Consider the following 27980-nt stretch of genomic DNA (forward strand, 5'->3'; position numbering starts at 1 on the left):
AGATATGCCAATTAATTTAACTGAAGCGAGCCAAAACCGATACTGAATATTTATTTACTTTTTATGTGTGTTTGTGCGTGTGTGTGTGACTTGTAGATGATGATAGCAAAGAACATGTCCAATTAATATTCCTTTAATAGGTGTACCTACACAGGACAGCTAAGAGAAATTAATTAAGGGCCTTGATAATTAATTAATAACTAAGATTGCACAACATTGATGGGAAATGTGATTGCTTTAACTATATGTGGGAGAGTATAGCTAGCGACAGAAGGCTGAAATACAGGCACGCCATTTTTATTATTTCATCTGTTATTTTCAAATATCACATCATATCATATCATATTTCTAAAAATCCAATCGGAGCAACATATTTAGATCCTAGCCTCAACATGTTTCTTCCAAAACAACTGTAATTTCATTGGAGGAATATCGTAATTTTTAGGACGAGGATCCCCTACTGTGGCATCCCCACAGTAGGGGATGCTGTGCACATTTTTTTCTAAAAAGCTTATATATGTATATATATTTTAATTTTTTTTATCATTTTTTTGGATTTTTTGTTTTAATTTTTTTTTACTCTCACTCAAAATGTTTATTTTTAAATATTTTTTGCTCTTTTTAAAATATATTATATTTTTTTTCCCTCTTTCTTATTTGTAAAACCAAGTGTTTACCATATTAATGAAAATTCGATGTTTTTTTGGTAGAATTGATTGATGACGAAAACAAATCACAAATTTTTAATCTTGTTCGAGTATCTATAAAAATGGACGAAACAAGCATGCGAAAAGAACTAAAATTGAAATGTCAAAAAAATAAAAAATCGAAAAAAAAGAATTATAATTTATATATTAAGGACAAGTATATTTAATTATAAAATTTTCATAATAAAACTCAAATTTAGAATAAAGTGATATATTGGATTAATTTTAAAAATTATTGCCATCCCATTTTTATTGACTACATAAAAAAGTATGCAATTTCAAAGTTCTTGGTTTTAATAATATCAAATGCTTTTTTTCCACCATTATACAAATTTTCTCTTTCGAGGAATAATTTTTATTCTCAACATATTGTAGTGTTATCATACGAGTGACAGGATAAGTTATAATTAATAATTATTATATGTTAAAGGTAAAAAATTACGGTACAAAAGAAAAAATTTCAAACTCATAAAATATATTAAACTACATACTTTATAAAATTTTGTCTACTCAATTATGTGTTTTCTTCACAAATTGAGAGACATATTTATAAATTTTTTTGAAAATAATCCAAAAATAAATACATCATTGCATATATCATCACACACTAATTTTCAATATTTACAACTTTTATTTTCAACATTCAATAATTTCAACTCTTATTTTCAATACTTCCCCTCGTGATGATGATCATGATATAATGATTGTGTTTGTTACGTGTTTTTAGAATGACTCGTTAAAAACCTTACTAGGAAAAAGTCATAGGGTTAAAAACAATATTAAGGGAAAAAGATTGCAGTCAGGTAAACTCCCTCTCATGTTAACACGAACGATTCTTCACAAATTTCGTAGATTGCGCATCCCAATATTATATATATATATATATATATATATATATATATATATATATATATATATATAATTTCTGAATATTGTCGTAAGAAGTGTCTTTGTGAAGAGATCTGATGAGTTTTCACTTGACCGAATGTGACGAATATCAATATCTTTATTCTTCTCAAGCTCTTGGCTGAATGCGAAAAATTTAGGGGGAATATGTTTAGTTCTGTCGCTTTTTATGCATCCTTCTTTCATTTGAGTAACACAAGCAGTATTATCTTCATATAGTGTCACATGCTTCTTGTCGAATGATAATCCGCATGAGATTTGGATATGTTCAGTCCTTGATTTTAGTCACGGACATTAACGACTTGCTTCATGTAGTGAAATAATCTCGTCGTGATTTGATGATGTTATTACAAGTGTTCGTTTATTTGAACGCCAAGAAATTGTAGTACCTCAACGAGTAAATACATATTCAGTTTGGAACATGCCTTGTGTAGATCAGATAAATACCTATCATCAGCATAACCAATTATGCTTTGATTAGTATCTTTTGAATATAAAAGTCCAAAGTCTGTCGTTCCTTGTAGATAACGGAACATATATTCAATTCCGTTCCAGTGTCTCTTTATTGGATATGAGCTAAATCTTGTCAATAAATTTACAGCAAAATATATATCAGGTCTTGTACAATTTGAAAGATACATGAGGGCACCAATAGCACTCAGATATGGTACTTCTGGACTAAGAATAACTTAATCGTTTTCACATGGACGGAATAGATCTTTTTCTATGTTTAATGATCTAACAACCATTGGAGTAGTTAAAGAATTTGATGTTTCCATATTAAAATTTTAAGGACTTTTTCTGTATATTTTGACTGGTGAACAAATATTTCACATTATTTTTGTTCAATTTGCAAATTTAGACAATACTTTGTTTTTCCAAGGTCCTTCATATCAAATTCTTCTTTCAAATACGACACAACTTCTTGAATTTCCTTATTCGTTCCAATGATGTTTAAATCATCGACATATACAACAATAATTACGCATTCGGATGTTGTTTTCTTAATGAATACGCAATGACATATTGAATTGTTTACATATCCATTTTTCATTAAATGTTCACTTATCTGATTATACCACATTCGACTGGATTGTTTTAACCCATATAATGATCTTTGCAATTTTACATAATAACATTATTTGGGTTTTGAACTTTGTCCTTCATGCTTCTTAAATCCTCCGGAGATTTTCGTATATATATTACTATCGAGTGATCCGTATAAATAAACTGTGACAATATCCACAAGACGCATTTCTAAATTTTCAGATATGGCTAAACTAATCAAATACCGAAACTGAATTGCATTCATAACAGGATAATACATTTCTTCATTATCAATTCCAGTTTTTTGAAAAAACTTTGTGCAACAAGTCGAGGTTTATATCTTAATATTTCATTTTTAGCATTTCGCTTTCGAATAAAAACTCATTTGTACCCAACAGATTTTAAAGCTTCGGGTGTAAGGACTATATATCCAAAAACATTATGTTTATTTAACGTATCGAATTCAACCTGGATGACGTCTTTCCATTTTATCTCTTCATATCGATTTTTACATTCACTAAAAGATTTTGGTTCATCATCTTTATTGTCATTTATTATGTCAAATGTCACATTGTAAGAAAATATCTCACATTTATTTTGGTTCAAAAGATTTTACATTTCAATTCCACCAATATATTGATCATTTTCAAAGAAAATCATTCAGAAAATCCGCAGTATCAAAATGAGTTGAATCACTCAAACGGCCAATATGTTCAGTGAAACTGATCTCTTTTTCTTTTCCCTTTATTGCTTCTTTATAGAGCTTACAAAGGTGCTCGGGGGCTCGAAAAATACGAGACCAATGTCCTGGAGTGCCGCATCTAAAACAAAAACTTTCAAATCGTTTTAAGTGATTTCCATTAACACTCATGTTCTCATGATGCATTTTCAGTGGGTGATTCGTGACGTCTTTTGAGATGAGTTATTGAAGTAATTATCTCGATTATTTTCAAAACCACGGCCGCGACCATGACCACTTCCACGTACATGTCCATGACCTCGATTTCAACCTCGACCAAAACCTTTTTGATTTTGGTTTATAGGTTTAAATTCATTTTTATTTACAACATTTATATCTTGAAATAATGTTGATCCAATGGGTCGGGACTGCTGATTTCTCATTAACAGCTCGTTGTTCATTTTCTTTTCTTTAATGGTCTCACTTAGAACTAATGACATAAGATGCATTTCTAAATCGAAAATTCATGACATATAATTTTTTCCCGTAATGTCGAGCGCAACAAATTCGAGATTTGCTGAATTTGACATGTTAATACTATAAAAATAACAATGCATTTTATTAGTTAAGTTCTAAATCTATTAATATGGCAATAAAAAGTGACGGATAATTTATAAATACAAGCATTCTTAAAAATAAAGAAAAAATGTGAGGCGGCTATTCTCCGATAAATACAAGACTAGTGAGTATAATAACAAAAATAATTATACAAAATAACATTGAAAGAACAATCTTCTTTTTTTTTGAAAATTTCGATGAAGAAAAATTTTAGGGAGGAAGAGTAAGTTTGGAGTTATTGGATGTGTTTGTAAATCATATTTATCGGGTAAAAATTAACCATTTATGATTGTTACAAAATCTTTAAAAAATAAATATACGTATATGTAAATTTTATGGTAATAATATGATGTATATAATGTTAATCATATTTAAATAATTATGTATATCATATCACAATATTATAATGAGGTGTCATGGACTCCTTTTATATAATACTGTGATACTATACAAATATATTTATAATTATTATATAACACAATAAAAATATATAAACAGTGAAATATTCACATCACGTTATTATAATGAGGTGTCATAGATTCTTTTTATATAATAACATAATATTATTCAAATATATATACCATAAATAAACAATAACACAATAAAATTATATAAGCAGTGTAATAATATAATCATATCACGTTATTATAATGAGGTGTCATATACTCCTTTGATATAATAATATGATATTATATATTAAATATATACACAATAAAAATAAATAAACAATAAAATAAATATTTTTACTTTTGAATGTTGTTACATTTCTCTTGTGTTATGGAGAATCGAACATTCGAGTATCGTACTGATAACGTGTTAAAAGTAAAAATTTACGGTAAAAAATAAAAATTTTAAATTCACAAAATATATTAAATTACATACTTTATAAAATTATTTTTATTCAATTGTGTGTTTTGTTCACAAATTGAGAGACCTATTTATAGAATTTCTTTGAAAATAATCCAAAAATAAATACATCATTATATATATCATCACACACTAATTTTCAATACTTATAAATCTTATTTTCAACCTTCAATAATTGCAACTCTTATTTTCAACATTATAACCTTGATTAGTTTCTATAATGAGAACGACAATCCTTATTTTATTGTACACCGGCTATATAAATTTATGGGATCTTGGCCCAGTGGATCTGTAAATGTACCACGACAAATTTTAAGGATTCGGCCCTCTTTATAAGCGGCTATTTACTGCACATCTTGGGCTTATTTATTTGGTCTTTATATATAGTCGATGAATATTTTTTTAAAAAATTGTTAGCCACTGTATTTATATCTTTTTTCATATAAATACGTGAACAAGCTCGTGTTATTGGTTCAATATGGTATCAATTGAATAATTTGTGCTCGTTTAATCAAGTCGAAATTCGTGATCGATCTCTCCTTCTCTTCTTCCAGTTTTACATTGAAATCTGTCGATGGACATCAACAATTTGAATCCGTCAATCCATTATTTATCTTTTGTACGTAGCAGAATTTCTATATAATGTCGAGTGTGTTTGTTTCACCTAGCTAGCATAGGAGAGACCCACAAAATGTATGAGCGTTGAGTGAAAGTGACGAACTAATTTCCATATTAATTTCAAAGAATGATAAAAATGGACTGGGAAGGTAACAGTAGTGTTAATCATTTAAGACCTAACAGCTTTACTCTGGTAAAAAAAATTATTGAATTTCTGTTTTTAATTATATTATCGATCTCAACACTGACCGTTTCCAGAAAATATTTTCATGACGTATCATTCTAATCAAATTAAAGGTGAGAATAAATTAAAGAAGCGCTAACTTAATAATTAAATAGCAAAAGTTATTATATTTATATGAATGATCACTCGACCACCGAAATAAATTAAAATTACAGTGGGTTACATGACATTTTGCATTGACAACTGATTTAAGTTGATAGTAATATATTATTTGTATCATGAACTGTTAGCAGTACGTACGTTGTATGTGATGTTGAGGTTGAATATCGATGGATATATCCGTGGGAGAACAGGATCGAGACAGCGAAGCTCAGGCCTCCTTAATAATTCCAAGAACACAATCTCATGTCTTATGTCCTACTTTTATATGGTGGGTCGTCTCTTCTTGAAATTTATATTGAATAATCCCACAAGGTTCATGGCCCGGTTGGTATTTATATATGTTTCCCTTCTTTCCTTTTCTTTTCTTTTCTTTTATATATATATATATATATATATAATATCAGATGATCATCGGCAAAGTCGTCTGTTGAAATTAAGGTGGTGGTGTACAAAATTGAAAAACCAAAAATTTGGTCAACAGCTTTAAAGTCACACGTGAAGTTGATCAGATGGAGTAAAGCTTCCACAAATCAGTGCAGACTCAGTTTCGATTTTTGGTTCTCAGCTAGCAAAAAAGTCTTGTCACTTTACTAAAATCAACTAATTAATTATTTTATGCATATTGATAATGATATTAATTAATACATATATATTTTTTAATTAGATCAAATTGTATTTGTATAGCTTCATCCTAAATGTTATTTGCAGTACAGCTTTGAAATATATATATATATATATACAAATTTATGTGATTTTGGTTGGGTGCAAGCATTGATCAAAGGGCAGAGATGAGGCATGGAATTTGGTAAATGGTGTCAAATCCATTTATTACTAATAATTTATTTGTCGAGAATTAAATTTTGAGGCAAAAATGCTATTGGTATTGTTCCAGAACAATGTAAGTTTGACCAAAGCTCTGAAAATTTACTACATAATAATAATGAAAACGTCTGCAGTTGGGTTTGATCTTGGTCCTAGTGGTACTGCATCCTGACCCATCAAAATTTTCTCTCTTAGTTTTGATCTATCTATACACTATATACCTTGATACTGCTGCTGCACCTTCTACCATATATCTTTTATATTTTGTATCAGATTATTTATATATTTATGTATTTGACATTATCTTCTTCTCTTTTTTTTTTTTTGTCAAATGTAAATTCAAATTAACCAAAAGTCATGCACAGTCATTCTTGCCTTCTACTATATATTAAAGAATTTGAATGATTATTCAACCAAGAGTTCGAAACTTGATCTAATTAATAAGCAGTATCTTGATTTCTGAAATTTATTTGAACCTAATATATATAGTTAAAATATGATGTTATAAATTGTAATATCTTCATCTAATAGATTAGTGATTAGATTAATAATATTTCGTTGATGAACACGATGGACAGAATATCAAAAATACTATACATATTTGAAACCAAATTCCATTAAGCCTATAATCAACACATATTAGCTTAAAAAAAAGAAAAAAGAAAAAATCAAACACATATTAGCTTATTATATATCGTGTCATCTACTATGCTATTTTTTCTTCAAATTAAACATTTTTTTTTGTTGGAATAAAATAATTCTTTAAACTCTCTAATAAAGAGAGAGATGGATGGGAGTTTAGTTACCGAACCATGGTTTAACCCCACCCGAGTATGATGTGTATATAGTAGGTGTTCAAATGAAACACAGCCACTATTTATGAATCGAAATATAAGGTAAAAGCATAATGGGGAAGTTAGAAAGGAACATGAAAAATGATAGATTGATGGGATTTGAGGATCACAAGTTCAAGCAAAGCATTTAAATTCATTGGAAATTAAATGTTTGATAAGAAACAATGTCTTTCGTGTCATTGTTATGGAGACAACCTACAATTCTTCTGTCCCTTAGGAGGCCTTTCATTAAAATTATTTCAAATTTTCAATGGGAATTGGACAAATTTTAATAAAATTAAAGGTGTCCCAACATGTATCGGAAAAATTATGAACGCACATTTAGAAAAAAAAAAAGAAGAAGCAACGAAAATTCTTAATTTTTTGAAATTAAAATATTTACAAAAACCATGACAAACAAGCTGCCAGCGCGCGGTTGTCTTTTTATTAAACTTGTTAAGGTAATAGCATATATACACTATACTATAGTCAACGAAATATATCAAACTCTTGTAAAAACAAAAACACGTCATCATCAATACATAATAATATAATATAATATATGTGTATATCTTAATTAGGATATTCGAAATTAATTTTTCTCAATCATTAAAGTAGATTAATGCACAACCAAAGTATGTATATATATATTTTTTTGATAAAGTATGTATATATATATATATATATATACTGAATGGAATTTGGTCCCATGCATGGTATTGAATACAATATTTGTACACAGCTTTATTTCCAATGGCACCAGCATTGTATCCTGTCACTGTACTCGTTTCAGTTAAAATATTTTCTGCCGCAGGAGACACCACCTTTTCCTCTCAACATCTTTTAATTTCGTCCCATTTCATCCTCTGATCATTTAGATCGATGGATGACCTTGCAACAGTACAAATACAGGTACAATTTGTCAGAAAATAAATATAAGAGATGACTTATAAAAATAAGGACCAAAAACAGAGAACGATAGAAATAGGGCAACGCTAAACACGTAGAAAGAGTGTTATATATTTGCGAAACTGCCACAAATTCTTCACTGTTTTCTCTGCACCTTCTTGGCTTACTTGCTTCTTTCTTGTTAAGGTTCCTCAATGGCGGGAGTGAGAATTTCAGAGTTAAGCTCTCTAGCGGTAAACCCCGAACTCGAGTTTTCCTCGAAGGAAAAATTTTCAAACAACGGCCAAGAATGGGGTTTTACTTTTTCGGAAGAAGCACGTGCCAGTGATGGGTTTGGAGAAAATAACGAGATTATTATTGATCTTAATGAAACTTTGAATGAAGAAGAAGAAGAAGGAGAATCTAACATGCATGCAGTACTGATCGGAAATGGTAAAGACTCAAACAATAGCAATGTGCAATCAAAACTTTGTGCCCGAGGGCACTGGAAGCCCGCCGAAGACACAAAGCTGAAAGAACTTGTAGCCCTTTATGGCCCCCAGAATTGGAACCTTATTGCAGAAAAATTAGAAGGTAGATCAGGTAAGAACGAACAATCTTTTGGGATTTGTTTTACTCTCCGATTTTGTAATTTCTAATTATAACGAAGTCTTCTTTTCGGTAGGTAAAAGCTGTCGGTTACGATGGTTTAATCAGTTGGATCCAAGAATCAACAGAAGGGCTTTTACAGAAGACGAAGAAGAGAGACTAATGGCTGCTCACAGATTGTACGGCAACAAGTGGGCTGTGATCGCGCGACTGTTCCCCGGAAGGACAGACAACGCGGTGAAGAATCATTGGCATGTGATAATGGCGAGAAAGTATAGAGAACAATCCAGTGCATTTAGGAGGAGGAAAATGGGGAATCTGGTTTACAAGACAGATACGGAAGAAGATCACGATCTTCCTCTTGCTGGCTCTGCTGCCGCACAATTAGAGCAAAGACTGCCGCATTTCGGTGGCCTGATGTGCGCATACGGCGGTGGAGCAGCTTCTAACAGTAATTATTCGTCAACACCGCTAACATATTCCTCTGCTGGTCCGCATCCTGTCTTTTCCTGGCTTTCTGCTATAGTATTGTACACATTCAGTACACCTATTTTCTTTAGTAAAAAGTAAATTATTGATCAGGTTTTCTAAATATTACTTACAAATGCAAAAATCATCATGCATCGGTCACAAGAAACGATCTTAATTTTCAGCTATTTTTTTCTTTGAATGCTGAAGTTAATCCCGCAGGCAACAGTTCAAGTGACAAGGTGAGGAGTGATTTCGACCACAGCAAATATTGGGAAGAAAATGGATACATGATCATGCATTGCTGTCCACAATATTATGTCAATCACTCCATTACGTCAGGTCTGAATGAAGCAAGTAATGCAGATGATGAAAGAAATGCAGCTGCTGTACCATTTATAGATTTTCTTGGGGTTGGAGCCTTGTGATCCAGGTCAGCTGAACATTTTCAATCGAAAAATATTTAATTTGTTTTTGAGAACAGTATTTTCAGTTATGCGAAAAAAATTGATCAGACCCAGAACCTCGAGTAATAATATTTTGTAACTTGTGTATTTCAAAGATGTCCAATGTAGCCATTTCCTTGGCCAACCTTCATTTTTTCTTGTCAATAAATTAAACCATATAAGAGTTTCATAAATTTATAAGTTTTTTTTTTTTATATTTGAAATTAAAAAAGCATTTCCCAAACACAGAATAATAGAATATATACATACGACGCTGACTATTAACAATATTATACGATAATTTATAATAGTTTACACTATGACACCGTTTTGTGCATGAGTAATTGGCATTTTGGTTAAGTTTTACAATAACTAAACTGAAAAAATATTGATGTTATCTTCATGTAATAATTTATCATGTCATCCTACAAGTCCATGTATCAATGATTATTGCATCAAAAAGCGTTAACGTTGTTAGTTGTTTGCTTTTCAAAATGGAATTGAATATCTGATCTGATATGAATGAATGCAGAAAGAGGCCGAGTTCGGCCTTTCAAATTCGAACGCAAACAGATTTTGAAAAAAATAAACGTTTGACATGTTAGGCCCAATATAATGGGCAAGGGAACCAAAATAAATGGAATTGAGTAGGCCTGATTTTATTGTTTGTAAGTTTAGAAATCAGGGGTGGGATCGGGTAGGACCCAGCCATAATCTTCTTACTCATTTTCGTTCCGGTAAGGATTGTGATTTTTTTCCTTCCGATCTCATGCCCGACAAGTGTTTGAACCCAAATGTTCGAGAGCTCTTCGGGCAAGGAAAGACTATAATATTTCTTTTTATAAATCTCATGTATCTGTTTTTGGACAAGCAAAAAGGAACTAAGAAATTTTGTAAAGAATTTGGAGTAAGATGGTGAAATTCCTTCTTAATAGTATATTTTATTTTCTATTTAAACGGGTAAAAAAATTCCTCCAACACCTAATATTTTTTTATTTTTAGATTATTTTGGTTTTTGACAAATCGATCTTTTTTTCTTCAAAATAGTTCCATATGCCAGTCATTTTCTACCCGTCCCTAACACGGACAACCAAAATCAACAAAATTATAAAGAACAATGGCGGTCCAATCTAGGAAAATTTCCAAGGGTTCAAAATAGATTCCGATGAATACCAATAACAAAATTAAACAACACATCCATATAGAAAATTTCAATAAACACATAGCATGAGTACCAAGTGGAAAGATTCAAGAAAATATTATTATTCATTGACGTAATCGAATCAAACTGCAGGTCGAAAGATATTGCTCAGTAAGGAAGGCTTAGTTAGGGTTTAACGAATTGAGAACTAGCCACAGTTTATCATCAACCGTCGCTATATCTTCCATTTTTTTCTAATGACTTTGTGGTGGTAGACAAGCGTCAAAAATATTTTAAACAAAAAATATAATAAAAATATTATTATTGATATAATATATTAATAATTCAGGTCATCAACCGTCGCTATATCTTCCATTTTTTTGTAATGACTTTGTGGTGGTAGACAAGCGTCAAAAATATTTTAAACAAAAAATATAATAAAAATATTATTATTGATATAATATATTAATAATTCAGGTCAGAAATCCCATCTTGAAAAGATTATAAGTCTGGTTTATGTGTTGCCGTTGAGCCACTAAACTTAAATTTCTACGGTATAAATAAAATGAATGTAATAGTGAGTATGATCGAATCTACATGAAACGAGGGATGATTTCTTTCGAGTACAATAATGTTAGATAAGAACAAAAAATATTAAAATTAAAATTAGAAAACTATAAAATTAATAAAAGTAAACCAGAATTAAATAATAACGATAAATGATTAACAAATGAGGAAATTATATCTTACTAAATTCTGATTTAAGGAAGTTCTATTTTTCCATTGTAACAGTGGTCATTGACTAACAATTATTTATTTTTGTAGTTTCAAGCAATTAATCTCAGAATTATAGAGATGGTAAATAAAATTCTTGTGTTTTCTAAATTTAATTGATTAAACTCAGTATTCAGTCAAAACTTATCACTAACTAACTGAGCACGATATCGTTCTATATTAATTAAAGATAGTATTTTTGTTTTATGAAACTAGTTAATCCTAAAATTTGACAATCAAGATAGTTGCAATTAATAAATTTAGTTTCGTCGATTTATTTAGACTAAATATGCTATGACACACTACTAATCTATGGCTACTCGCATACCAATCGTTCATGATAATTACAGATAATTGAATTTGTGGATAACAATAGAAAATTATATATCGAATAAAATTGCAGATTAATCGACAAACAACTTTTATATAAATTAATCATAAATAAACAAATGCTTCAATAAACAAGAATAATAAATTAAAGCACAAAAACCCCGAAGTAATAAAATTTAAACAGTAGAAATATTTCTTGAATCAGAAGCCTAGAGTTGTTTGGAAAAAAATGAAAAACTTCATGTAACCTCCTTGTGTTTCACGTTGTGTTTCACGTTGAAAAAGAGGAGAAAATCTAAAGATAAAAACCCAAAAACTGGAATAAAGCCTAATAACACTAGGAAGATATTAGGTCTAATAATAAAGATACTAGAGTTTTTATGGAACAAAACTCTATCGAATCTTTTATTATCTCAATAATAAATCCTTCTCTCCAAAAGTCTTCAATTAATTAAATACCATAATTAAGACTTCTAAAATATGGTTTTTCATCATAATTTTCGAGCTCTATATACCGTCACAAGGCGTGGTCCAGTCTTGTTCTACTACTTCTTCGGTTTAGTCATTCTTCCTAACTTCATATTGACAACTTCAAATGTGATTTTATCACGTCTTAGTCCTTTGAACAATGTGAAATTTGATAACATAAAGACGAACTATTACGATCTTATCACTTGTCCCTCTACCGACATTGATCAGTATGAAAAAAATCCTGACAACTTGGGTTGGGAAAACTGTTAGTCAGGATATTTTCGGGACAAAATTTGGGATGAGTCTCCATTTAAAAAAATATTTTTCAGCCCTAGTTTAGATAGAGTGTCGATACCCTAACATGAATAAATCCCATTTGGTCCAAATTTCATTAATTAAAACGATCATAATTCATATATATGGCAATAAAAAAGTAAATTCAAATATATTATTAAGGCTACGTTTGGTTGGAAGGATAGGATAAACTAATGATTAGTACGTAAATGATAAAGAAAATGATTGTGGTAGGATTGTAATATATGGTGTAAAATAATATTAAGTTTGGTACGATTTTTAAATGTAGGATAATTTTGAATTTTTTGATGAAGAGACGAAATTGCCCTTCTCCTTCGCGACGGCGATAGTGGCGGCGGCGGCAGGCGGCCGGTCGGGAACGGTCTCCTTCCTGCCGGAAAATTAGCGACGGCTTCTGAAAATCCGTCGCTAATAGCGGCGGTTTTTGAGAAACCGTCGCCGATCTTGTGAAACCGTCGCTAATTTGACATTTAGCGACGGTTTATTAGTGCATGAAACCGTCGTCGATCTTGAGAAACCGTCGCCGATCTTGTTTTGAGAAACCGTCGCTAATTTGACATTTAGCGACAGTTTATAAAACAATCGTTGATATTTGCGAAGGATTTTTACAAACCGTCGCTAAGCGATTTTCTTTAGAAGAAATAGACTCACCCACTTGCAATTTTTTTATTCACGGTAAGGGCTATTATGGTCATTTCATTTTTCAGTCTACTCGGATAAAACTAATCCACCCTGAAAGCATGGATACATTTGCCAAGGTAAACAGTAGAAATTGTCCTACAATTACTTAATCTCAAATTTATAAATGGAACCAAACATAAGATTATCTAACAATCCAAACTTAATCACACTTATCAAACTGGGCCTAAAAAGTTGTGTTTGATTGATGGATTTGATGCTATGTATTTAAAATTTGTTTGATTATTCGGATGAATTTATGTGGGTGAATTTCAAATTCAATATTCCTCTAACTTATTTAAATGCAATGATGATTATAATATATTGGAGCAATGATTATAATATATTTAAATTTCATTCAAGATATGTCATTTAAAATCCGCTTTTCAAATTTATCTTAAAATATATAAATATCGATCTCCAAATCTAATCTTTTTATCCAAACACAACCAAAAAGAAATGTGTGTTTTTGATCTTGTATGTTTGTCTTTGCAGTTTTGTTCTTCAATATTATCAAATTTCAGTTGTAGTCCGTCATCTTTTTTGTGTGGAAATTTTAGTCTTTTTCCCAAATATTATTATTTCATTGACATGTGTAGTGTCACATAAACAATCAACACTAGTGTCACATCTTGATGAAAAACTAAAATCGATAAAAAGAATTAGAAGACAAAAAAAATTGAAATTTGACAACATAGTTAATTAAAATTACAAATCATATCTCATTAAGATAATATTTTTTGATAAGTTGGTCCAATAAAAGTTATTTATTTTTCTTGTTTTCAATGTCCCAATTCTAGCTACAACCTTTTTAAATAGTTTTAATTTAATTTAAGAAAAAAACTATAATTTTGGTCCTATAGTTTTGTCAATTTATTATTTTAACATTCTATGTTATCAAACTTTAGATTTAGTCATTGATTTTCTGAGTTTTGATAATTTTAATTATTTTTCGTTATTTGTATTGAGATGATATCGTACACATCAGCGTTAAGTCGAAAAAAGATGCAAAAAAATGTAATAAAATTGAAATTTTGAAGAAATTGATTTCTTTTTATGAAAATGACAGAGTATAATAAGAAAGGAAGAAAAAAGGAAAAGAATAGATGAACAAAAATAAAGAATGCTTAGGGTCCCATCAACAACCAATTTTCCTAATAAAAATATGTGGCTATCCAGTGTCATCCAAGTATCTCTCGTGTCTTGACCTGTCCATATGTTGAGAAGCACATATTTAAATCGACCCCGACCCTATCACAAACAGTCCATATGTTGAGAAGCACGTATTTAAACATATGTTGAATATGAAACAATATATTGTTTTGTAATTTAAAATGACTCATTTCACCGGAGCATTCGAGGCCTTTAGTTTTCTTTCTGTATAGTGCGAAGAATTTCACACCAAAAATCCGAGAGAGACGCACTTGATCTAATAATGAAATGTTTGTTCCTTGCATGCACTCGACTCTTGATTTTACATATTTCTCTTCAAACTGTTATCCCCAACATCGTATCATGTCAGTGACACAAATATTCAACAAGAAGAACAAAAGTCGAACATTATTTACATCTGAACAGATTATGTCTTTTACCTGTTTCAGTCTATATCACAATGCAGACCAAAACACAAGATTGCGATATATATGTCGGAACTAAATGTGCAACAAGTTGACATCGTTACCAGTTCTTATATAATCCCACCAAGAATCCATTCTTGTCAAAGTGTTGAAATCAGAACGCAATTCTGGCCCAGAAAGATGCACATTTTCAGTATCCTTCTGATGCTGATGTTGTGGAAACTTATGACAAACTCCTCCTGGTGCTGACGACCTACAAACTTTTAAACAAAAATTACTCGCAGTTGGCGCTCTCACGGAAGTTAAACGATCGTGACAAGGCAGCCGGATTTGCTTGCAACACAAGCGTCAAATTATTTATATTATGGTTACTATCCCCCTTTGACTGAAAGGACTTGAATAAAGTACTTTCCCCGTTGGTTGAATCGATTTTCCGATTCTTGATGCCTAATGTTGACCATATAGAGCTTTTGGCGGCTTCGTTTGGATCATCAATCCTCAGGGTCTTGGGAATCAGCACTCGTGTATCTGCGGTTTTTTTCACTGAAAACTCCTCGGTTTCCGAGTTTGATTGTTTAAGAACGGTCCCATCTCTTGAATGGTTCCCCAAAGTTGAAGTGCTCGGGCTTGTGCTTATTCCGGAGTAGACAGAAGAAGGTGGAGGGGAAACTAATGGCACATTCCAAGAACTCGTTGAGGTGCAGCCAAAATAAGGTGGTGCTGCGTAAAAAGTGACCGGAAAACAAGGAGGGACGAATGCAGCCGGTGAGTTCTGGATCCACTGAGGAGAATTCAAAGGACAAGGCCAAGAGATATGAGGAAAACACGATTCCTGAATGTCAGCATCCATTCCCTTCACCGTGGAATTAGATGTTGTGCTAGAAGATCCACTTGCCTTACCGAAAAACTCACTTCCACCACAATTTTGTGACCTTTCGGCAGGATTCAGAGGCGAGGCGACAGCTTCAGCATACGGTCTATCTGATCCAAAGAAAAGGATGCCATTTTGTTTCAAAGAAGGGAACTGTATCCCATTTTGGAGGGCATCTGAGACCATGATATGACTATAATTAGCAATAGAAGCATTTTTTGTTTTGCGTCTGCCTGAACCCACGGGCACGTTCCTCATCGTTCCTCCAGCAGTCCAATATCGCTGACATTTCTTGCAAAAATGTCGAGGTTGGCTAACATTGTAATTGTTGTAGTAACAAAACTTCGTCTCCATGCTATTACACCGGGGGCACGGAAGTATTTTATCGGGCTTACTCAGTGTCTTTTCCTGAGAGACATAGCTCTCACTTGGTTCATTTTTCTTGGGAGTTTTTGGGGATAATAACGAGTCTTTCTCTGTCTCTACAAAAGCTACTTTAGTTGGATAGTTTGAATCCCCCTCTTGTTTATTCCTGGCTGGTTCTCCTTCTGAGACATTCTATTAAAAGAAATAGTATCTATGTAAGAGTCGTGGTTTACAAGTATATAACAATGACAAGACCCGTGATGCAACGAATTTACTTGCTCTAAGAAGATCGAGACATGCTACCTATGTCTAAACTTAAACAGTTCCCTTTAATATTGTTGTTTTTCATGTTTAATAAGCATATTCAGCTGCAGAAGCTGAATTACCGTTTTTTTCCTTTCAAGAAAGAAACGATTAATAGAAGATTCAAACCTATATATGACTCTGAAAAGACAGGATCCAGAGGAAAAATAGAAAACAGAGAACTGTAAGGAATGCTAAATCTTAAAACAAATCTAAAGCAGTAAGTTGTTCTCTTCCAAAGAGATCTTCATTAAGTTTATGTGGAAAGGGAAACTCACCGATCTTTACTAGAATACCACAAAACCAAACTCAATACCCAAATTCAGATAATACCATAATTTTCCAATATTCAAGAAAAGGGTTTCTCTAAAAATAGCAAGATTTCGCCACCAACACGTAACACACACATATATGGTCAAAAATGCAGCAAACTTTTTACGCAGTAAATCACATACTTGACTGTCTTGTGAAGTTGATGTTGCCGAAAAGCCCTGTTTCTGGTCTTGAACATCAGGGTCTGTAAAACCAGAAACAATCATGTCAGGATGCAAACAAATGGTCTTCCCGAAAAGCTTGATTTGAGGATCTTTTTTCATCATTTCCAACATCAGTTCTCGCTCCTGTAAATTAAGAGACGTTCCTTTTTTTTTTTTTTGGGTAGTCCTTCAGTTATCTCTACAAGTTTGGGGTCAGTTGATTTTTGTAGAGAAAGTTTGGTTGGGTGCCACGCCAGCATGGAAAATGAATTTGCAGCCACAAATTTGTTATGTGGACAGTGGGGGATCTTTCTATTGGATTTCAACTAGCCTATTTCATCATTTTCTGATACAACTGAAGAAAAGGCAGACACCTTTACGCTTCAAGTCCAACTCAGCTATCACTTTCCCATATTATTATATATTCAACTTTGAACTTCACTTGATCGTACGCTTCTTCTAAAATTAGTTGGTCATGCTATAAGCTCTCACTTACTTACATTTTACCTTGTTGTATAAAGCATATATCTAATAAATTCATTCGATTTGTGCGTATAAATAATTACACTTACTTAACCTTTACGACATTATATTAATTTTATCAAACACAAAGTTCGATTTACTCGTAATAAACTAAAAAGAAGAAAGAGCCAAGTTATTTTATTGACTGTTAATCAAATTAAAAAAAAAAAAGGGGGAATTAAAGGTGTCGTAATGTGACAAAGAAATTGCACGTGGCAGATGGTCTACTGCACCTGCAAAAAGTGGAGTGGAAAAGCAAAACTATCACGATCAGACACGTGCCCCCACAACCCCGTTGGGCGGGTGGGTGGCTGTTAGATTTTGCCACGTGTCCAGTATCTCATTTAAAGAGATAAGACCGACCCCACCCAGTATCTTTTCCTCTTATCCTGTGACCATTTCCACTTTCATCATTCACAATTGTTTATGGGACGGGACTACTTCAGTTTATTTTAAATATAGTTGTAGAATAATTCGGATTCCAAGTCAAATTCAATTTTGATATTTAGATTAAATACTATGTATATATGGAACGTTATCCTGTACATGCATATGGTAACTATATTTTAATTTATATATAGGAAAAATAGACATTCAGGTATACAAAGATTACGAGAATTTGATTGTTTATAACTTAATTTTTTTCTTGTATTTTTCTTTTCAGGTATATTCAAGGCCATTTTCATCACATGGTTGTTCTCAAAAGCACACATCAAACACCGAAAAACACGACCATCAATTTTCTTGCACATGTTACATACATGATGATACATCCCATCGCTTGTGGTCACAAATATAATCCGTATTTTAAATTTTAAAAACGATATTCAAATATATATTCGAACCATTCGAGCTACTGCTGGAAATGGTGGCTTGATTTACTGCTCGAAATTGAATGTCCAGTTGCTGTTCGAAAATATCAAAATGCATAACCGATCACTACACCAAAAAACAATTGTAACAAACCATTTTTGTCCTCTTTGAATTCTTTCCAGTTATAATATCAATTTACAATTCTTTCATCAAGCAAAATAAGGATAAAATTTCCACTTAATAGTGGAAGCAGAATAATGAATATATTTGACCAGGCAAATACCAGTACCAACGGAAAGAAGATGTGGAAAAAACGAGGATCCGAGATTAAAAATGCAGCATAATATAGAAAACACAGTAAGAAACTGGTATATAACCCATGATGCATGAAGCGACTGAGACAAGAGATGAAGCAGTTGGTTTTAGAGGAACAGTCGAGATAAGTACGAGAGAGGAACTTAAATCTTGCAGGAAAAGTGTACGGAAGGTGAGAGATAGATATGTGTTTCTCAGAGGCTACTGAGAAACATCCTATACATAATTCCTCGATCATCGTTGCCACACAAAAATAAAAAACATGACAAAGAAAGGGAAAAAGAAACGGAAACAGCTAGGGGAGAAAAAAGGAAAGAAAGGCACCCATACGTCGGAGAAAGAGAGGGCTTATTTGTTATCAAGAGCCCTCTCGATCTCACACAATAAAGAAGTATTGTTTTTCAAATTGTTGATGGTAACTGTTAATCATATGTTTCGTCAAAGTTCTAATTTTGATGCACCGTCCGAATGTTCGCACTGTAAACCCTAGTTTGGAGAACGACAAAGAATTGGATCCGATCAAACTCAGAATCCGTCCGAACAAACCCGGTTTCCGAAGCCCCAATATCAAGTACACAAATCCCAGATCAAGATTCGTGTTGTACTCTTCAATCTTTGTAGCTTTAGTTTAAGTTGCTACATTTTTGTTTTTTGGGAGAAAGAATAAAAAAGCGGAGAGATACGGGGTGGTGATTGACGGAGGGAGCACGGGGACGAGGATTCATGCGTTCAAGTGCGAGGTTAGGAAAGGTAAAATGGTTCTCGATTTTTCGGAGAAGCGATTGGTTTCAATGAAGGTGAATCCTGGGTTTTCGGCTTATGTGGAGGAGCCAGAGGGAGCTGGAGCAGCGGTGACAGAGCTGGTTGAATTTGCGAAGAGGCATGTGCCTCAGGAGCAGGGGACGGAGGTTGATATTCTGTTGAAGAATGGGGATCGGGAGAGAATCTTGAATGTGTGTAGGAGTGTTCTGACTTCTGAGGGAGTCATGCTTTCGGTTTAAGGATGACGGGGCCACTGTTATTTCAGGTTTGTATATATGATGTGCTCATATGTTTGTCATTGATTTTTATTAGTTTTGTTCGATACTTTGCTATCTCTTAATTTCAAAGTATTCACTGTAATGTTTAACATATTGTGGCATGTTTGGTATTTTGGAAGAGAGTCTACTTGCGAATTGTCGAATTTCATGAGGTACAATACTACAGTCTATATAGAATCTGGCGTTGGGGGATGCTAGATTTCATTATTGGACATAGACTATCTATTGATTATATAGGTCTGTCTCAATTTTGGTTTTTTTACTCAATTTTGGTTTTTTTTACGCAACATTGAGATCTTAGTGGGATGTTTAGCTTGTAAAATTTTGATTTTTGACCTCCTTGGTAAGGGAAGCTTGTGCTAATAACAATCTTTATCTGTAATTATAATTGTCAATTTGAACCGAACTGATTCCTTGAATCTATATATATATATATATATATATATATATATCAATCTGTCAAACTCGTTATACCTTTTATGCTTCTAAAATTTAACTTGCTTATCTTTTATCATTTAAAATTTTATTCATCTAAATTTTCAGGCTCCGATGAAGGCTTGTATGCTTGAGTTGTTGCTAACTACACTCTTGGAACTCTTGGAGGCCATCCAGCACAGACAACTGGAATTATTGAACTTGGTGGTGCTTCAGTTCAGGTTCAAAATGAGTTCTATACAAATGAAATTGTGATTCTGGAGATTCTCGAGCCACTGATCTAACGTTTGCAGATTTAAATTTTTTTCTATTCTGTCACACAGTTTTTCTTATAGTTCGTTATAAATATATATATTTTTTGGTGACAATTTCAGCTTATGTTTGCCACAAACGAACCAACTCCCCTTGAGTTCTCTCAAAAAGTTAATTTTGGAAATTTCACTTACAATCTGTACAGTCGCAGCTTTCTTCAGTTTGGTCAGGTAGTGTTTCAATTTTCATTCTGTGTTTGCTTTTCCTTTTATTTTGAGGAATTATGAATTTACTGTATGTAGTAATGTAATGCTTGCTTTGGGGTCATGGTGATGCATGTCTCTTGTGCATTTTTGTAATTACAGAGGCCCTTAATGTTTGTGTATTAGGTTTTTATTTACCAACTTGTATGCTCTCTTAAATATTTCGTTTTAAAAACTGCACATCTTTTTGCAGAATGTTGCATTTGAATTGTTGAAAGAATCGCTTGTTGCTGGTGGCCAAGGAATGCATATGTCAGGCTGAGCACACTTTATTTCTTGGTTGAATTTTAAAGTTTATCGGTTATAATTTTTATTCTAACGTAATTTCTGATAATTACATTTACATAAGCACCGTTTCAAATTAAGGGTACAAACAAATTGAATTGTGGAAAACAATGCTAATTTTTTCTTGCTCTTTCTTGAATATTTTTTATCTGGCCTGAATCTTTTAAATGAACTTCTTTTCCCTCAAGTTGGGCTCGACTTAATTGAATTTGATTACCGAGCTCTATTCAATAAGAACTTGAATATATATATATATATATATATATATATATATATATATATATATATATATCTGTGTGTGTGTGTGTAGACACACACATAAGTCTTGTAAGCTATCAAGTAAATTATTTAGGTTCTAATTTGGCCAAAAAATATATTAGAACATGTTTAATCCTTGCTCTAGTTGATAATTTGAAAACAAATTTGATAGTATTTGAGTTGGGTTAAAAAGCTCATAAACCTACTTTATTCAACTCAGTTTTGCCTTGGTTTTCTAGTCCTGGTATCTTAGGTGAAAATGTGAAAAAAAGTGACAACAGTGCATATTCATTTATCTGTAACTAGTAGCACTGGAATGGTTTACTTCGGTGAAGGTTTTATATTGCGGCAATCACTTTTTTGGCTTCCAAAATTTGCTGTTTTCTGGTATGCTCCTTGACAAGTACATACCTTATCACTCTCATTACTGAGTTGCGAAAAACATGTGCTGGTTGACCAGAGACTTTAGGAACTAAAATAACTTGGTTTTCCAAATTTGCAGAATACAAGATTTTATTAATGCAGCAACTGGATTCCTTCAGACAGGAAAACCAGTGGACCCTTGTATTCCCCGAGGATATACACATGATGAGGAAGCCTGGAATCTCTCTCCTGCTTGTGCGATTGAAAAAAATAGATACCTCTCAACTTTGCTTCCGAATGCTAATTTCTCAGTGTGCAGATCTGCCTCTTTAGAGCTTTTGCAGAAAGCCCGAGGTATTTTATTCTTATTTTATGCAAATTTTTCAGCGTCATTTCGATATTGGTTTTATATTTCGTGATTGTGTCTATAATATCCAGCCATCTATTCTGTTTTTATAGGGTCGAATATATGTCCGAGCTCCAAGGAAAATTTTTAGCCACAGAAATTCTCACACTTCTAAGGTTCGAATTGTCCTTTTTTCTTGCTAAGAGTTTTCTATTGAATTTCTGTGTGGCATTCCTCCTTTTGCAGTTTCTTTTGTTTGACAAAACGTTCCATTCTCATCTGCTGTCTTTCCACTTTCAGTTCTTCGGGTTGCGGGAGAGAGCCTTTCTTTCGGATCTAGTGGTTTCTGGGCAAGAATATTGTGGTGAGAACTGGTCTAAATTGAAACAAAAGTACCCTTCTCTTGAGGAAGAAGAATTGCTTCGATATTGCTTCTCTTCAGCATGTATTGTCGCCCTGCTATATGATAATCTTGGAATTTCTCTGCATGATGCGAGGTATTACTTAAACTGTAGCGAAGCATATGGATCTTTAATCTTGTTTTCTGAACTTAAGCTACTAATCATCGCATCAAGGGTTAGTTTGGATAGAAAAAACTACGCTTAAAAAAGTACTTTATTGTGTAGGGCTTTCTAAAAGTGATTTTTGAACGTAAATGAAAGCAGTTATGTGTTTTACTATACAGCTAAAACCATCTCGGTTTTTTGTATTTATCGAAGTAAAGTTCGTTCTTCTTCATTACCAGCATGCATCTTATCATTCTCGTGATTCGAGCAGGATTGCATATGCTAATAAAGTTGAGAACATTCCGCTTGACTGGGCATTAGGTGCTTTCATCCTACAAAACTCATCTAAATGGGACATGCAACGTTGAAATTGGATTGCAAGCATAATAGGAGGTGGCTCCTGAGCACTGATACTTCTATTTGGTATTTTCCTTGTGTTGATGCTTATGACATGGATCATTTCGAAACTGAGAAAGCCCCAGCTGAAAACTATCTATGATCTAGACTCTAGAGAAAGGAAAGTATATAATCACCCGAGTGGTTAGATATTCATGGCTTCACAGGGTTTGCTCGCAAGAGGAAGCTGCTGAGTTTCTTGATCATCTGAAGAAGTTGACACACTTCCTCATGATATCAACGCATCAATTTAGAGTTAGAGATGATGTGATGGTGCGTCGGCCGGAGCTGGTTAGCTCTTCATGTATTTTACTGGAAAACATAGGTATGGTACAGTTTTCTGTCAACAGAGTTTAGGACTCCCGTGTTTAGAATATATGATTGAAGGGAGCTTTCCTCTGTTCCCTGGATACTGTTAGGAAAGACAATGTGTGATCTTATGCACTGTGTATGTATTCTTCTAATAAGGGTTGTTTTTGTATGCTTGTTGATGTCAGCTAAATTTAAAGACTCGAAAGAAAGTTTCAAATAATAATTTATGAAATATTATTTAATGTTTTCCCGTATAAACTAATTATAGTTTCTAAAATACTTCAATCTTTTTATCAAAATAAAAAAAAAAAAACAAAATCAAGATGAAGTAAAACCTAAACTGGTCAATAAGTTTAGGTACACCCATCATCTTATGTGTGTGTGTGCGTGTGTGTGTATATATATATATATATATATATTAAATTAAAGTAATAAATATAATCAAAAAGTATATATCCCTATCCCTATGTCCGTCGTCGTTTCCTCGAAAAATTTCCACTTTTTAAAAAACTCAATTTATCCCCTTCATCATCTATATTATCAAATATATCAAATCGCTTAATGATGAATTACATAAATGAAAGCATTATTATTTGAAATTAGTATTTCGTTGTGTTAAATTTTTATATTTTTATTTAGAGTTTAATAGATTGGAACCCTCCTTCGAGATAGAGTAAATATTGGCAACAAGTCAATACCAGCTTCGAATCAAAACGCGTGATGGTTCTATAATACGTTGCGATTTGGGCACTGGATTGACCTACACATTGTTCTCTTGTCTGGGCGACAATTTTGCTGTTTTCTATCCCTTTTCGATTTAATCCAGATCTCTACTATTCAGGTACTTTTTTGGTTTTCCATGTTTCTCTTGGTCTTCTATTTGTTACACAAGTCTGGTTAGGTTTTGCCTTTTCTTCAGCTGAGAAATTCTCTGATCCCGCTGCTTATTTCAGCGTGGTCGGTTAATTTTACCCTTTTCTTGCAATACCCACGATTATCATAGTTTAGGTTGTAAAGGTTTGATTTTTTGGGTTGAATTGATGCAAAAACCTTTCGATTCTGAGTGTTCCGTGAATGTGTTTCTTTTTATTATTTGAGCAAAAGTATTTCTCGGGGTTTGTTACTTGTACAGGTCAAAAGATTGTAACTTTTGTTCATGAACTATAATTAGGCATTTCTTAGATTGTAACTTCGAGGGATTTGTTTTCGTGATTGTTGTATATGAATTATTGTAGCAATTTCTGCTTCTGTTAAAAGTATCAGAAAAGTGTAAATGGGGGAGCATGTGGTGGTAAACGTGGACCAGATCTCAAAGCCAGCGGCAGTCGAGCCTGGCCAGTTGATGCAGCAGGATGTGGAATGTGGGCCCACTGGAAAAAGTCCCAAAATTGGGTCCTCGTCATCAAAAGCTGTGGAAGCCGATAAGGTGGTGGTGGTGTTGGACAATGAGGCGGATGAGGGGGCGCCTCTTATAGGAGTTGGGGAGTGCCGCATTTGTCAGGAGGAAGATTCTCTCAGCAATCTGGAGAGTCCTTGTGCTTGTAATGGGAGTCTTAAGGTACCATGTTATAATTTTTATTGGTTTCGATGGATTGGTATAATTTGTATTGCTATTTGGGAGATGATTTGTGTGTGTATATGATTGATCTGTGGCGGTGTTTCCTTGAAGAGTTATGGTGTGAAGGCTTAATCTTTGGCTTAGTTATATTTGGATTTTGAAAGAGGAAATACACGTATACAAATGGAAAAAATTAGCTAATGTTCTTATTCTTCCAATTATATATTATAACTTGTTCGTCCCCGTCCATTCTGTCTCCTTCATTCAGTATTTTATCTCTCATAATTTGGGGCCATTTAGGTTTATCTGTTTGGTCGGATCTTACATGTGCAATAGCATATTTTTTCAATCTATTTTACTTGGGAACAACATGGGTTAAATAATTTACCGAATACCATTGTTTTACAGTATGCTCACAGAAAATGTGTTCAACACTGGTGCAACGAAAAGGGAGACATTACTTGTGAGATCTGCCACCAGGTATGTAAATGAAAAATTGAGATTTTCATATGTGGAGAGAGATTATGTAAATAGATCCTCCATTCAATCGCATCTGGTTTCAAGGTCTATCATCTCTTCTCATGGTTCATATGCTTACAAATGTCTTGATTATATCTTCCAATAATACTCAGCCACCATCTGCATTTACCCCTTTAATGTCATTTTATGAACCATTATATAAAACCTACCATATGTGATGTAGTTTATTAACATGGAGTCGGTGTGCCTATAGCAATCTCAGAGAGTAGGTGGCAGTTCTTTTGTAGGTCATCTACAAGCGATCAGATTAGGATGCTATTGGGTGTTAGCTAGTTTTTTCTCTCTCTCTTTGTCCTGTTATATTTGATAATATGATGATGCAGTTGTCACTTGATATACAGACATACCAGCCTGGTTATACAGCTCCTCCAAGGCCTCCTTCTGACGAAACAACCATTGATATCGGGTATGTTTCGGTTTTTGCATGTTGGAATTCCAACTTCAGCAACTATTTATTAATATAGAAAAAAAATTTAAATAGCCTAACGTACAACATTTTATGGAATTATTTCATTTTTATCTGTCACAGTCGCATTGAGTTTCTTGTTTTTTATAATGTTAAACTTGTAGGGGAGTATGGCTTTCTGGCACGCCTCTGGATATGCACGATCCTCGTCTTCTGGCACTTGCGGAGGCTGAACGTCAATTAATGGAATCTGACTATGATGATTACAATGGTACAAACAGCAGTGGTGCTGCCTTTTGCCGTTCAGCTGCTCTAATCGTAAGCATTTATTAGCATTTTCATTTTCAGTGTATTGCATTGAAAGTTTCGGAAAGAAAAATTTCAAAGTCAGTGTAAAGTTTGTTTACGTGTCGGTTAACGATGTCTTCATTGCCCTGGGAATTTGATGATATAAAACATTTATATTTTAATTCAAAAGATTGCTGGCGTGAATGTCTTTCTCCATGGAAGCGATGTTTCGAGGTTTCAGCTGTTAAGTATATTAGACCCTGCTGCCAGTGGGTGGATGAGCCCTTTCCTGCTATTAAAACTCGAATCTCGATATGAATATTATGGTAGCTTAAGCTACACTGATGGGAAATAATTAATAGACTGGGATGTAAATTAGAAAATTGAAATTGTCTCTGCTACAAAATAAATTAATATAGTTTTTTCTATTTGAATTTTGCTGGACCAATAGAGGTCGAAGATTTGGTAAATAGACATTTCTCTCATGTTGCAACTGCAGCTTGAAGTAAAATAATGCTATTTGAATTGGCAGTTAATGGCTCTTCTGTTACTGCGCCATGCTTTGTCCATCTCTGATGATGGAGATGCAAACACAGATGGAGATCAACAAGATGCATCAACTTTCTTCTCCGTAAGTAGATTTTAACTTTTCATGATTTAATTTTATGTTACTTTTAAAGGAAAATATGAAAAAGTGTTGCTCAAATTTCCGTATCATTATGCTGGCTATTCTATGAATGCAGTTGTTCTTACTTCGAGCCGTTGGCTTTCTTTTGCCGTGCTACATTATGATCTGGGCCATCAGTATTCTGCAGCGACGACGACAAAGACAGGTAAATATATTTTAATGGCAGTGACAAGCATCTTAGTAAAACTCAGCCCATTGTAGCTTAAACAAGGAAAAATGTTGATTTTAGTCTCATAACTCTGGAGATGTGATGTTTTAATCATTTATGCGACTGTCAATTTTATTGTGTCCTTTACACATGTATTTCTAACTTTTATTTAGGGATATATTTGCAAATTAAAATCAAATATCCTAATACTTTTAATGGGCTAAAATGATAATCACTTATAATTTCATATTGAAGTTTATGATAAGCATTGCCAATAAATCGAAGAGTATTGTTTGAAGTCTCTGTAATTTTTAAGCAGAATATATTTTAGCTTTTGACGGGGCAATTTTAATTTTTCAGTCAGAAATCTAATAATTGATAAACTTCGCTGGAAAATTTGAAGCATCTATGTGTAAAGGACTTAAAATTTATTCTTGTGGAGGAGTAGTAAATAAATGGACGACTTGAACATAAACGAAAGACATTACACCACCCCAGTCAAGAACTTAAAACGACAATTTTCCTTCAGATTAATGTGAAGTTATGTTAATCTTTCGTTGCACCTGTGATTTTGTTGCGCAGGAAGCGGCAGCATTGGCAGCTACACAATTTGCGATCGTGGTTCAATCAGCTCAAAGACAGGGTCTTCTGGTAAACTCAGCTGCACCACCAGTCACTTCACAGGCCATTCCTCAACCAGAATATCCTCAAAGAAACGAAAGTTAACAGACATCACCAAGCGACTCTTCAGAATAGGCTGGAAATGACCCATTAGTGTATCATCTTCTCCTTTTCGTCCATTTTCTTTTAGTCCGAGATACAATCCTCCTGTGTGTGTATATGAATCAGTTCTCAGATGAGGTTAAAACTTGGTGAACTGGTTTAGAGCATCAGGGTTACTTCGGTCAAAACATATATAAAATGTATCTAAACTGTGTGTTTGATGAATTTTCTGTATCTTTTTATAATTAATACCAGTCAGCAGTCGGTTCGCAATTTACTGAAGACATTTGCACTACGGCACTACCCCATTCTGGAAAATTAATGGTTCTTACTTATGTTGTGGGCTTATTCTCGATTATTCAGTGGG

General features: G+C 33.1%; 3 protein-coding genes and 1 pseudogene across 3 annotated transcripts; 3 read left to right on the forward strand and 1 right to left on the reverse strand.

Annotated features, from left to right (window-relative positions):
* The first annotated feature begins 8155 nt into the window (after nucleotides 1–8155).
* Nucleotides 8156–9901, forward strand: LOC140814254 (uncharacterized). Its single transcript, XM_073173178.1, has 3 exons — nucleotides 8156–8934; nucleotides 9017–9430; nucleotides 9631–9901. The coding sequence occupies exons 1-3, from the start codon at nucleotides 8547–8549 to the stop codon at nucleotides 9834–9836; spliced, it is 1008 nt and encodes a 335-aa protein (XP_073029279.1). The 5' UTR covers nucleotides 8156–8546; the 3' UTR covers nucleotides 9837–9901.
* A 5115-nt stretch (nucleotides 9902–15016) lies between these two features.
* Nucleotides 15017–17427, reverse strand: LOC140802818 (cyclic dof factor 1-like). The gene is made up of 2 exons (XM_073158440.1): nucleotides 17136–17427; nucleotides 15017–16569 (listed from the first exon to the last, which is right to left on the reverse strand). The coding sequence occupies exons 1-2, from the start codon at nucleotides 17286–17288 to the stop codon at nucleotides 15415–15417; spliced, it is 1308 nt and encodes a 435-aa protein (XP_073014541.1). The 5' UTR covers nucleotides 17289–17427; the 3' UTR covers nucleotides 15017–15414.
* A 1561-nt stretch (nucleotides 17428–18988) lies between these two features.
* On the forward strand, nucleotides 18989–23435 carry LOC140802822 (probable apyrase 4; annotated as a pseudogene).
* A 440-nt stretch (nucleotides 23436–23875) lies between these two features.
* Nucleotides 23876–27961, forward strand: LOC140802829 (uncharacterized). The gene is made up of 8 exons (XM_073158451.1): nucleotides 23876–24103; nucleotides 24498–24820; nucleotides 25229–25300; nucleotides 25702–25766; nucleotides 25931–26084; nucleotides 26587–26685; nucleotides 26798–26887; nucleotides 27473–27961. The coding sequence occupies exons 2-8, from the start codon at nucleotides 24536–24538 to the stop codon at nucleotides 27614–27616; spliced, it is 909 nt and encodes a 302-aa protein (XP_073014552.1). The 5' UTR covers nucleotides 23876–24103; nucleotides 24498–24535; the 3' UTR covers nucleotides 27617–27961.
* Nucleotides 27962–27980: the final 19 nt, after the last annotated feature.

The sequence above is a fragment of the Primulina eburnea genome, chromosome 1 (genome assembly GCF_022965805.1).
Source record: "Primulina eburnea isolate SZY01 chromosome 1, ASM2296580v1, whole genome shotgun sequence".
In the NCBI taxonomy this organism is placed as follows: Eukaryota; Viridiplantae; Streptophyta; class Magnoliopsida; order Lamiales; family Gesneriaceae; genus Primulina; species Primulina eburnea.

Excerpts from the sequence above, each read along its gene's own strand:
- LOC140802818 (XM_073158440.1), bottom strand. The coding sequence starts at position 17,288 with ATGTTGGAAATGATGAAAAAAGATCCTCAAATCAAGCTTTTCGGGAAG. Across the intron at positions 16,570-17,135 it reads CAACTTCACAAGACAGTCAA|AATGTCTCAGAAGGAGAACC; the intron begins GTATGTGATTTA and ends TTCTTTTAATAG.
- LOC140802829 (XM_073158451.1), top strand. The coding sequence starts at position 24,536 with ATGGGGGAGCATGTGGTGGTAAACGTGGACCAGATCTCAAAGCCAGCG. Across the intron at positions 25,767-25,930 it reads GAAACAACCATTGATATCGG|GGGAGTATGGCTTTCTGGCA; the intron begins GTATGTTTCGGT and ends TTAAACTTGTAG. Across the intron at positions 26,888-27,472 it reads AGCGACGACGACAAAGACAG|GAAGCGGCAGCATTGGCAGC; the intron begins GTAAATATATTT and ends TTTGTTGCGCAG.
- LOC140814254 (XM_073173178.1), top strand. The coding sequence starts at position 8,547 with ATGGCGGGAGTGAGAATTTCAGAGTTAAGCTCTCTAGCGGTAAACCCC. Across the intron at positions 8,935-9,016 it reads AAAATTAGAAGGTAGATCAG|GTAAAAGCTGTCGGTTACGA; the intron begins GTAAGAACGAAC and ends TCTTTTCGGTAG. Across the intron at positions 9,431-9,630 it reads GCTAACATATTCCTCTGCTG|GCAACAGTTCAAGTGACAAG; the intron begins GTCCGCATCCTG and ends TTAATCCCGCAG.